Source organism: Solea solea, chromosome 7 (genome assembly GCF_958295425.1).
Source record: "Solea solea chromosome 7, fSolSol10.1, whole genome shotgun sequence".
Taxonomy (NCBI): Eukaryota; Metazoa; Chordata; class Actinopteri; order Pleuronectiformes; family Soleidae; genus Solea; species Solea solea.
In genome coordinates this window covers 900270-912210 of record NC_081140.1, presented here as the reverse complement: position 1 = coordinate 912210, position 11941 = coordinate 900270, and the positions used below count along the sequence as shown (strand labels likewise).

General features: G+C 41.0%; 1 protein-coding gene across 1 annotated transcript; it reads right to left on the bottom strand.

Annotated features, from left to right (window-relative positions):
* Positions 1-5716: 5716 nt before the first annotated feature.
* LOC131462217 (proteasome subunit alpha type-6-like) lies at positions 5717-11525 on the bottom strand. Its single transcript, XM_058633246.1, has 7 exons — positions 11240-11525; positions 9805-9899; positions 7944-8025; positions 7512-7667; positions 7164-7342; positions 6657-6751; positions 5717-5974 (listed from the first exon to the last, which is right to left on the bottom strand). The coding sequence occupies exons 1-7, from the start codon at positions 11313-11315 to the stop codon at positions 5917-5919; spliced, it is 741 nt and encodes a 246-aa protein (XP_058489229.1). The 5' UTR covers positions 11316-11525; the 3' UTR covers positions 5717-5916.
* Positions 11526-11941: the final 416 nt, after the last annotated feature.

Below are 11941 nucleotides of genomic sequence, written 5' to 3'. Positions count from 1 at the left end.
AAACTGCATAGACTTTTATATTTCAGTTTTACAGGTATTTGCATGCAAAACATGCAATCCACCGTTTTTACACTAAACGTCTTGGTTGGGAACTGTATGTCCACATGTAATGTTCACATTCAAAAGCATTCCAATAAAAATGTATTACTGTTTATTACAGAAGGTACAGTAGAAATACTGTTTACAGTATGATAGAACAGAAAAAGTTTTACAGTATTGCTTACAGTGAACAAAATATCCATGAAACACACAAGAGCATTCTGAACAAAAAAACAACAGCAAAAAGCCCAGATAAAAAGGGCGGGAACTAAAAAAAAGCACAACATGACTGGATCTAATCTCTGCGATGTTCAGGGTTAGGCCACATGTTTCCATCAACATCGCATCGGATATTATCCAAGGCGATGCATCTGGGATAAAACCGCTTGGTATGTTGGATCCACCCATGGCAATCATCAACTGTGATGTCCCTGCAGCCAGCATCCATGGCTTCAAGGAGGGACATCTGGTCATGTGGCTGATGGTCATAAACCTTCCACCTCCATGCAGAAAAGAACTCCTCTATGGGGTTGAGGAAAGGTAAATAGGGTGGAAGGAAGAGACGTACCAGTCTTGGGTGGACTTCAAACCATGTTGTTATTGCTTGCGAATGATGGAAAGCCACATTGTCCCAGGTGATTACAAAGGTCCTCATGTTTTCACCCTCCTGATCCTGCTCTGGTACCAGGAGCTGGTGGAGATCATTGAGAAAGGCAAGGAGGCGCTCGGTATTGCAGGGTCCAACCTGACATCTGTGAAGGAGTAATCCTGCATTTGCAATTGCTGCACACGTGGTAATGTTTGCACCTCTCTGTCCTGGCACATCAACTGTGGAAAAACCTTTTTCCAATTACATTTCATCCTAGCCTTTTGGCCAGATTGAATCCTGCCTCATCTATGTATATGAATTCATGAGGGGCCATGAGGGGCCGGGTTGACCTCCAATTCCAATAACTCTCTGAAACAAAGTTTATGTAAATCATGTCATTACTGTGTAGGTTACCTACTGGACATTGAATTGAATATACACTATACCTGGACATATTGTCGTTGTAGCTCCTTGACTCTCTCACTGTTCCTCTCAAAGGGAACAGGATAGAGCTGCTTCCTCCACACTCTGTGTTTGGACAATGTCCACGTAATGGTTGTGAGGCTGATGCTATCGATATTGTCAAACATCTCATGGTCCTCCACAATTCTAGTTTGAATTCCATGCAGTTTTATTGCATTATTCGCAACAACCATTTCTACAATGGCAAGCTCTTGCTCATTATTGAGGAGAGTTCCTCTTCCCCCAGAGGGAGGAAGACGTTGCATTCTTTAGAGAACATATGTATTACTGTATGGCCTTATTGACATGTCAAGTGAGAATAGAAACAATCCATGTAAAATGCTATACTTACCTGTTGGTTTGTTGAAAGATGCGTGTAACGGAGGCACAAATTGGGCTGCACTCTTTCACCAGCCTCTCTTAGTGAAAGACCATGGATGATTACATGGTTACTGTAGAGAGCGTCCTGAGCTACTGCCTCTGTGCATGGTTTTCCAGCTGCACAGTAGCACAGAGGAGAGAGCTCCAGAGGGTCGTACGCTCTGCCCAGCGGATAGTCGGAGGCTGTCTCCTCTCACTGGAAGATCTGCACAACTCCCATTTCTCTTACATTTGATTTATCTTTACTTTTTCTTACTTTTATAAGTGTTTTCCATACCGGCACTGAATGTGGACACTTTAAATTTCGTTGTGCAATGTGAGTTGGACAATGACAATAAAGATGATTCTGATTCTGATTCTGATTCTGATTCTGATTCTGATTCTGATTCTGATGGTCAATGATAGTGGCACGAATTTCATCACTGACTACTGTTCTTGCAGCCCTTGGAATGCCATCACCACGCATTCTTACACCTTGGCCCTGCTCCTGCTCCTCTCACTGCACCTCTCACTGCACCTCTCACTGCTCCTCTCACTGCTCCTCCCACTCCTCCTGCACCTCCTGCACCTCTCACTGCTCCTCTCACTGCTCCTCCTGCACCTCCTGCACCTCTCACTGCTCCTCTCACTGCTCCTCCGGCACCTCCTGCACCTCTCACTGCACCTCTCACTGCTCCTCTCACTGCTCCTCCTACACCTCCTGCACCTCTCACTGCACCTCTTACTGCTCCTCTCACTGCTCCTGCACCTCCTGCACCTCTCACTGCACCTCTTACTGCACCTCTCACTGCTCCTCTCACTGCGCCTCCTGCACCTCCTGCACCTCTCACTGCACCTCTCCCATCCTGCTCCTCTCACTGCTCCTGCTCGTCTCACTGCTCCTGCACCTCTCATTGCTCCTGCTCCTCTCACTGCACCTCTCACTGCTCCTGCACCTCTCATTGCTCCTGCTCCTCTCACTGCACCTCACTGCTCCTGCACCTCTCACTGCTCCTGCTCCTCTCACTGCACCTCTCACTGCTCCTGCACCTCTCACTGCTCCTGCTCCTCTCACTGCACCTCTCACTGCTCCTGCTCCTCTCACTGCACCTCTCACTGCTCCTGCTCCTCTCACTGCACCTCTCACTGCTCCTGCTCCTCTCACTGCACCTCTCACTGCTCCTGCACCTCTCACTGCTCCTGCACCTCTCACTACTCCTGCTCCTCTCACTGCTCCTGCTCCTCTCACTGCACCTCACTGCTCCTGCACCTCTCACTGCTCCTGCACCTCTCACTGCTCCTGCTCCTCTCACTGCACCTCTCACTGCTTCTGCACCTCCTTTTACTGTATAAGTGTCAATGAAATAGAAACAAAATAACCCCTGCCACTGAGTCTAAGCCAGACTGGAATCAGCTGTGGTTGGCCCAATTTACCCAACATAAATCAGCTGTGTGTTAATGATTCACTTGTCTGTGGTAAGAGTTTAGAAAAAGGATCTGAAGTATGGGTAAGCGCTTGTTAGCAATTGAAAAAAACTGTGTCATCAGCTGAGATATATTGTTTTTGAACTGATATCATTGCAGAAGCAGAGGTTTTTATACTGTATCTAAGGTTTGGAATATTGTTTTTGCTATTGTGGGATGTTGTGTGTTAACATTTGTAAATAATACAAAAACAATCCATCATTTTGTTTGGAGGTATAGCTTGTCTGTTAAGAAAATGTAAGCATTGTGGAAATGTGTGAATGGTATGACCACAAAAGACCGATGCTGTGCTAATTGTGTTTAGTGTTTTGAAAATGTGACAAACGCTTGTTAGAGACTGAGAAAAACTGTAACATCTAATTGCTCTGGTCAACAAGGTGAAGTGGACACGAGACCAAACATCAGGCCTGTCAGTGTATTTTAGAGTCACTGACACCAGCATCTCAGTCTAAACCTGTGGTTCCCAAAGACTGGCTCAGGACCAACAGATGAAACCCTTATGGAGCCCACATGGACATGCTGGCTGGGCCCTAACAAATCTGCAGAATTTTCCCAATTCTTTACTTGAGATTTATGAGTGTATGTTTTTTTAAATACGTGGCATAAAATAAAGTTTAAAGAAAATGAGTAAACATCATTTGGAAATTATTAATTTATCAATTCAGGTGTCACAGATATACAGTGCTCAGCGTAAATGAGTACACCCCCTTCGAAAAGCACCATTTTAAACAATATCTCAAAACAAAAACAATTTCCAAAATGTTGACAAGACTAAGAGCTGCGTTTCAAAGATGGCATCATGAATTCTGAGCCTGGTTCTGCCAGAGATTTCTTCCTGTTAAGAGGGAGTTTTTTCTCTCCACTGATGCCTAGTGCTTGCTCATTGTGTGAACTGTTGGGGTTCTCTGCTCTCTTTGATGTTGTCTATGTACAGTGCCCTGAGATAATGTATGTTATGATTTGGCGCTATACAAATAAAATTGAATTGAATTGAATTGAATTGAATGAATTCACAGATGTTTTGCTCTATACTGAAAGAAAAGATGCTACCATCACTCCGTGCCTTTGGTCGTCGAGCACTTTTCCAACATGACAATGATCCTAAACACACATCTAAGGCCACTGTTGGATTTCTGAAGAAGAACAGGGTAAAAGTGATTCAGTGGCCAAGTATGTCTCCTGATCTGAACCCAATTGAACACCTATGGAGAATTCTGAAGAGTTGAGGATTACTCTCCATCCAGCATCCATGGAAAAAGATTGATGTAGCAAAATGTTTCCAACTTGTTCATTCCATGCCTAGAAGACTTGGTGCTGGAGGCCAAACAAAGTACTAGGTTTAGTAGTTTTTGTTGTGGGGTGTATTTTTGCATCGCCCTTATTTCAGTAAAACTGAAAAATGTGTAATCTAAGTTATGTTATTGACCATACTTTCATGTTATAAGTTTAACAGATGTTATATAAACTTAGATATATTCAACATTTTGAAAATGTGTTTTTGTGTTCATTGAGATATTGTTTAAAAAGTACCATTTTAAACAATATCTCAATGAACAAGAGCAAATTTGTGCATAATGTAGCGACTAATGTTATAAACTACAGTGCTCAGCGTAAATTATGCACAAATTTGCTCTTGTCACAATTTAAATTGTGATTTGGGCCACGATAGTTTTTCAACACTGGTCTAAACCAAACACAAATGATCTGTGACTCTCAAAGCTCTACATTTGTGATGAGTCCGTTTTTAATGGATACGAAAATATCTTCATGCATTTTTATTTACATGATAAGACGTTATAATGCTACGGCAGGCACTACAGTGACGACAGACTCAGGCTAGCTGGCTAGCATGCTAACCTGAGTGGAACGAAATAAGTGCTGCTTGCAAGTGATTAAGAATCTAAAATCTCTGTTTTCAGTGATTTTAAATAGAAAATATTGTTACAATATTTATTTCATAAAACACCACGTGTGTGTGTGTGAAACTGTCAGTAATTGAAGTGGACATACATCCACATCCTCTGACTGAAAGGTCACTGGTGGAGAGTCAGTGAGGGACACACGTCTACACAGACGCACACATAAGAACATAAATAACACACAATCTCTGAAGACTCCAAATAGAAAAGCACACACAGACACTTTGAATTCTTATAGAATAATCTCATGGACAACAGCGCCTCCCAGTGGTCATACGACACACTACAGACTTTCCAGACAATATGGAGCACAGTGTTAGAACATGCTGTACTGCTAAATTATGGGACATTATTATATGATCAAAAATAATAATAATAGCAATAGCAGTGAAGTAAGTATGTGACATGTATGTAGATGAATTAGTCGCAGTATACTGAGTAATATAACTACTATTGTACACATTGACTTTTTTATGTATTAAATATTTACTGGATTGCGGGGTGTTTCTTCTTTTTCCTTTTTTAGAGCGAATTTACTTTACTATAGGTGCTATATTTGTTGTTTTAATGACTTGAATGTAACAACCTACAAGAAATAAAAGTGATTTGACTATAACAGCAGATAATAATAATTGTTAACTGTTTCACAAATGATATACAAATATCTCACAGTTTTCTCCAGTGATACTAAATAAAACATACAATTACCCACATTCTTTCTTTCTATCATGTTAATAGTATTTTATTCTGACAATAGTTTTTAATGACTCTGGTGGACATTTTTATTGCAACTCTACAAAGGTGGTGTTATAAACATTCAGTGTTAAATTGAGCTAAATATTATGACAAATTGTACACATCCTCACAAATATATGTATGTTTTAATATCCCACAATTCAAACATGATGTTCCTGTGATATATTGAACACAAAAGGCCACTTGGAATGGTTGGTAAATGTGTGAATTTCTTCTTCAGCTGTGTACGGTTTTATTTCCCAGACAGTGGGCGTGTCTGTATGAGTCACACGGAAAATGAAATACTATGATGATCCGTGTGAAATTTCACTCGCGTTCTGCTATGGCAACCAGGTGAGCTTCTGTCTCTGTCTCCAACAGCATCCTGCAGGGGGGAGAAGGTGGAGTGAGCAGAGAGGGACATAAGACAGGAAACAGCACAATGAAGTCAATGCAAATAGGATATAGAGCCACTTCAACGTGATGAACAATATCACACCACAGAAAAATGTGTTTACCAAATTTGAATGAATTAAGTTGCAAATCATGTAAAATTCAGCTCTGAGATGCTGGGGACACTGATTCATATAATGCATTCCTATTAACCTGAACCTAACCCGTCTTACCCATAAACCGCCCTTTTAAGGTGGGACAGCGTATGTACAAGAACGCACACACACACACACACACACACACACACACACACAGAGTCTGGTTTCCATCACTTCAGAGGGCATGACATTGACTTACATTTATTTCCTGGAGACTTACTCTAACCTTAACCACAACTAGTTGTGGCCTAACTCTAACACTAACCTTAACCGCATCCTAACCATACAACATTAGAATATAATCATTCACATTATGGGGACTTTTAGTCAGCATAAGGAAGTCACGCCCCCATAATGTGACTTGTCCCCACAACAATAGTAACACCTGGAAGACACACACACACATACAGTACATGGGGAACCACAAACAAACCACTTATTTAATAGAGAGAGAGTCATTTTTGTGAGTAGGATTATTTGAAGTGTCAGTCATGATGAGTATGTGACTAACGTTACCTGAACTTAGGCTGTTCTTTGGTGACCACACCCACCTCCAGCTCACTGGCCTTAAAGTCCACAGAGAGGACAGATGACAGGCAGGATATGGCCAACTGAAACCACAGATGGAGGGAGGGAGGGAGGGAGGGAGGGGCGGGCGTGTAGTGTAATTAAACAACAGCTCATGACAGTGATAGTTTGTGATTATTTGTTTGATTATATGTTTGTCCCTCTGTTAGCTACCTCCTGTCTACAGTTTTGATGGATCAATCTGAGGTCTGTGCTCTCTGAACCATCTTCTAAATCATGTCATGATGTTGTTCAGGACTGAATGGAGGGTAAAGTGGTACATTTACAGGAGTGTCATAAAATACTGTATGTACTCCAACTCAAAACTTAAAGTGTTTACATGACTTCAGCATTCATGGATTGCACTCCCTGTGTCACTAACTGTCCCTCACTCACTAACCTGTACATGTAGGTCACAGTGAAATGTAAGGACTGTGTTGACCATGTTCACTCCACCTGTACTGTCCGCTCATGGGTCAGATCAGGCTTCTTCTTCAGTTTCTTCTCCAGGTAACTGTTGGCCTCTGTTTGTTTGGGGCCGACCGCTGTGGCCCTGAAGCCACAGTAGTAACCTGCTGGGTCACATTTATACAGGGCTGGTCCCTGCTGAGGGTCGACAGCCACCATCATCATACCTGCAACAATGAGAAGACAGTGACCCAAACAATAGACAATTCTAGGATTATTATTATTATGATTATACACAAAGAGATTCTTTCAAGATTCCTTTTAAAAAGTGAATCTAAAAACTCAATCACAGGAAAATACAGAAGAAGACGGAGAAGAACTGAGACCGTGACTCACAGCAGCCCAGAGGTCTCATCTCAGCATTCTGCGTGTAGACCTGGGAGATGTCAGCCAGCCTTCGACACAGCACATCTGCATTGATGTCATAACCAAACTTATACTTCCACTCTCCAGCCTCCACCCGTGCCCGGTGAACCTGAGAACGACTGTCCCCTGCTCAACACATCACAAAAGAAATCTGTGTCATCTTCAACGACTGAAGAGCACAAACATCACATGGTTAATAAGAGGTGAGCTGCTTTCAGGTATGAACTGATGAACGCAATGGTTCACAAAAAGGTGATCCAGAAACCTGGATCCACCTCCTTCCCCGGATCCCCGAAGATTGTCCCGCTGCTGTGAACGTGTCTGAACCAATGACGCACACATATATTTATTTATTTTGGCAAAACAGTAAAAACTGCACAATGTTGATGAGTGAAAACGCACCACCGTGTCCGGTCATCACACAGCCGATGCGAGGCGTGATCCTGAACATGTTGGTCACAGTGGACGAGTCCAGCAGCTTGTCCTGCAGGTCAAACACAGTTCGTAGGTTAACTTTAACTTGTGTCATTATTGAAACTGCTCAATGAAAAGAGTGAATATTATCTAATCATCCATCCATCATCTAGCGCTTTATCCTCCACCAGAGGGTGCTGTGCCAATCTCAGCTGACATAGGGCTTCCTCCCATGGATTGTGAACCCGGAGGAAACCCACGCACACACGGGCAGAACATGCAGACTCCATGCAGAAAGGCCCTTGTTCCAGGGCAAGAATGCTAACCACTACACCACCGTGTGGCCCCATTATCTAATCATATTATAAAATATTAATCCAATATAAAGTATGTGTCATTTTTCACAGCAACATTGAACTCTATAATAAAATAAATGATACAGGTTTATTGAAGTCACTTCTAAGCCACCAGCTAACTCTAACCATATTTGCTTAGAATACATACGACATCATCCAAATCATAGAAACTTATGTTCAGTTTATCCAGAAGGACATTTTTTAAACTTTAAAATCATTTTCTTTAAATGGAATGTTAGAGTATTCTTAGTATTCATAGCAATGTGTTACAAAACCAAAAGACAGAAGACAGAATTTAATTCAACTTAATTCTAATTTAGTGTTTTTGTTCAGTCTCAAAATACAAAAGCAAATGAAATGAAAAGAATGGATGTCATTTAATGAAAAGACCATGGAGGTAAGGCAGTGGCACGATATTATGATGATCATTGTTAACACACTCATCTTCATCTTCATCTTCTATGATAATGAATTTATAGACTCAAACAGTCTTCATCATGCATGTTGTGTTTAAATGCAGAAGTAACTTTTATATCCTTCATGCATCTGTGAGTGAGTGAGTGAGTGAGTGAGTGTGCTTTCTTAACAATGTCATGAGAACGCTCAAACTATTCCTAACAATAATGTTGCTGCGAGGTGTGAACGGTTGAATGAATGAGTCCAATTAAATAATGAATTCATGAAAGTCTGTTTCAGTTATAGACACTAAACTAAACTCTAGCACTCACTAACATCTGTTAGCAAATGTTAGCAGCATTTCTTATTTCTTCTTCTGCAGGTTTATTTAAGGTCAAACAGTGGCTCTGGTTGTGTCTTAACATTTAAGGCTTTTTCCACCACAAGTGTTTCCTTGTTCAACAAGAAGAAAACGTTCTTACATGCAGCACAAACGTAGTTTTTATATTGTAATTATTATATATTCACGCTAGTCTTTATTTTCTATGATGTTTATTTTTATTTCTAATATCATACGTAGATTTGGCTTGTTAAGTGTTACCTTCATATTTATAAGCCAGCGCTCTCAGTGCAGCGCTGCACAACTGTAACAAGTATTATCTCTGAGGTCAGCACAAAGCTGGAGTCATGACTCTGTCAGGCTTCACTGGGTGTGTCTGTGTGTGTCTGTGTGTGTGTGTGTCTGTGTGTGTGTGCATGTGTGTGTCTGTGTGTGTGTGTGTCTGTGTGTGTGTGTGTGTGTGTGCATGTGTGTGTGTCTGTGTCTGTGTGTCTGTGTGTGTGTGTGTCTGTGTGTGTGTGTGTGTGTGTGTGTGTGTGTGTGTGCATGTGTGTGTGTCTGTGTCTGTGTGTCTGTGTGTGTGTGTGTGTGTGTGTGTGTGTGTCTGTGTGTGTGTGCATGTGTGTGTGTGTCTGTGTGTGTGTCTGTGTGTGTGTCTGTGTGTGTGTGTGTCTGTGTCTGTGTGTGTGTGTGTGTGTGTGTCTGTGTGTGTGTGTGTGTGTGTGTGTGTGTGTGTGTGTGTGTGTGTGTGTCATACAGGTATCTTCTTTTGTGTAACCACCACCACGCTGTCTTTTCCACGGACACCCACAGAGGTCAGGCCGCTGTGGGAGATGGCTTTGAAGGCATACTCTGCAAGACAACACACAACACAATTAACATCAGTCTTGTAAGATAATTGAAATAAATGAATATCAGTATTGTTAAAAGGATTGTTAAACTGCGTCCAAAGAATCCTTCAATCCTTTAGAGCAGGGGTGTCAAACTCAAATACAGAGTGGGCCAAAATTTAAAACTGAACAAAGCCGTGGGCCAAGGTTGAACAAATTAACCTTTTAATAGGGACCCAAACCAGTTTTGCATTGAATATTGAACAAGCAAGGCTTATATAACTTTATAGTGACATGCAAAATCGAGTTTCAAATAATAATAATAATTAAAAAATATCAATGGCATATCAAATAAAATTTAAATAAAAATGAAATGCACCCTAAATACAGGATAAGCGGTAGATAATGGATGGATAAAAATTGAATGCCTCTTTTCTATTTGCAGCCTTCTGAGGTAAATATCAAAATAAACTTTTTCCACAGGCTAATAATACACACATGATACTCCCTTTGGTTTGATGAGTAGATGTCTTTGTAAAAACACACAGAACCCTCTGACACTTATCATTTATAAAGAAGAAGAAATGTGTCTTTTCACTCTTTTGTCGCACAGTCCTGTCACACACTGTCTTTGTCACGCTGAAATTTAATTTTTTTTAAACTAATTTTTCTGGATCAAGCTGTCCGACACTTACCTGTCAATCAAAAACAAAGGAAAAGCATTACATTAAACATTAATGTTTCTGGTCTCCTCGCCATGATGAGTCTGTGCTCCAGACTGGACATTACAAACTCTTAACATTTGAAATGAAATAACTTTCTTTTTGAAATAACAGTTTGCAGACCTGTTTACACAGTCACAGATATAAATGATAACATTTTACACAGAAGAATTAGGATGAGGTTAGGTTAAGATTAAGATTAAGGTTAGCATGAGGATTAAGCCAGTAGAAGTTATGGTTAGAGTTAGAATAAATCTCCAGGAAAATAATATAAGTCAATGTAATGTCCTCTGAAGTCATGGAAACCAGACTCGTGCTTGACATGTACCGTTTAAACATTTAACCACTGTTTAATGTTGTTGTTGTTATTTACTTTATCTTTTCCCTCTTTTTGGATTTCTTTTTATTTCCTAAGTCCTAACGATTTTAACATTTTGTTTGTAAGCATTGTCTCTACCTTTGTCAATGTTGGTGAACTACTGAGAAATGGACGAACTTTTGAAGATGATCCACTAGGTGGTGCTGTGAGTGCTGTTTGGGGAAAGAAAGTCGCTGCTTTGGGGGGAAAAACAGGGTTTATCCGCTGAAAACGGTGCGAAACCATCGGAGGAAGGAGAGTCTGAACATTGTTGTTTCTTACCGACTTGGTAGAGCCGGCCCTCCGGTGAGAAGATGGTGATGTGTCGGTCGAAGCCTGCGTTTGAGCCGCGCGACATTGTTCCCAGTCCTCGTGACCGAAGGTGAATTACACAGCCCTTAGTTTCTTAAACACCTCACAGTGTGTTACTGGTATATATATATATATATATCTATATATATATATATATATATATATATATAGATATATCTAGATATATGTTTAGTTTAAGATGAACAGCATGTATTTCCCTGTGTGTGCTGCTGCTGCCGCTGCTGCTGCTGTTTCCTCCTGTCAGACTTTTACTTTCTCTTTCTCTTGGTGTAGAGTCAGTGTAACAGACCCAGCCTCTTCATCGTCATCATCATCATCATCATCAGCAGCAGCAGCAATAAGGAAGTATGAAGTGACCTGACCAGTTTGACTGGCACTCTGTTATAACGCGTCACTTCATTCTGAAGAAGCATGTCATTATTATTTATGTGTGTGTGCGGCTATTACTAATGTGGTGGGGACCTAAAGCTGTTTACACACTCACATTATGGGGACTTGTCTTCCTTGTGGGGACAAAAATCAAGTCCCCACAACGTAAATAACTACATTTTAAGGTGAAGATATGTTTTAAGGTTAGGCTGAGGTTAGGGTTAGGGTAAGGTTAGGATCAGTAGTAATTATGGTTAAGGTTAGAGTAAGTCTCCAGGAAAT

Bases quoted from the DNA above. Each gene is read 5' to 3' on its own strand.
- LOC131462217 (XM_058633246.1), bottom strand. From the start codon at position 11,315: ATGTCGCGCGGCTCAAACGCAGGCTTCGACCGACACATCACCATCTTC. The intron at 6,752-7,163 runs GTGGAGTGAACA...CTGTGGTTTCAG, and splicing joins CCCATGAGCGGACAGTACAG to TTGGCCATATCCTGCCTGTC. The intron at 5,975-6,656 runs GTAACGTTAGTC...TCCCCCCTGCAG, and splicing joins AAAGAACAGCCTAAGTTCAG to GATGCTGTTGGAGACAGAGA.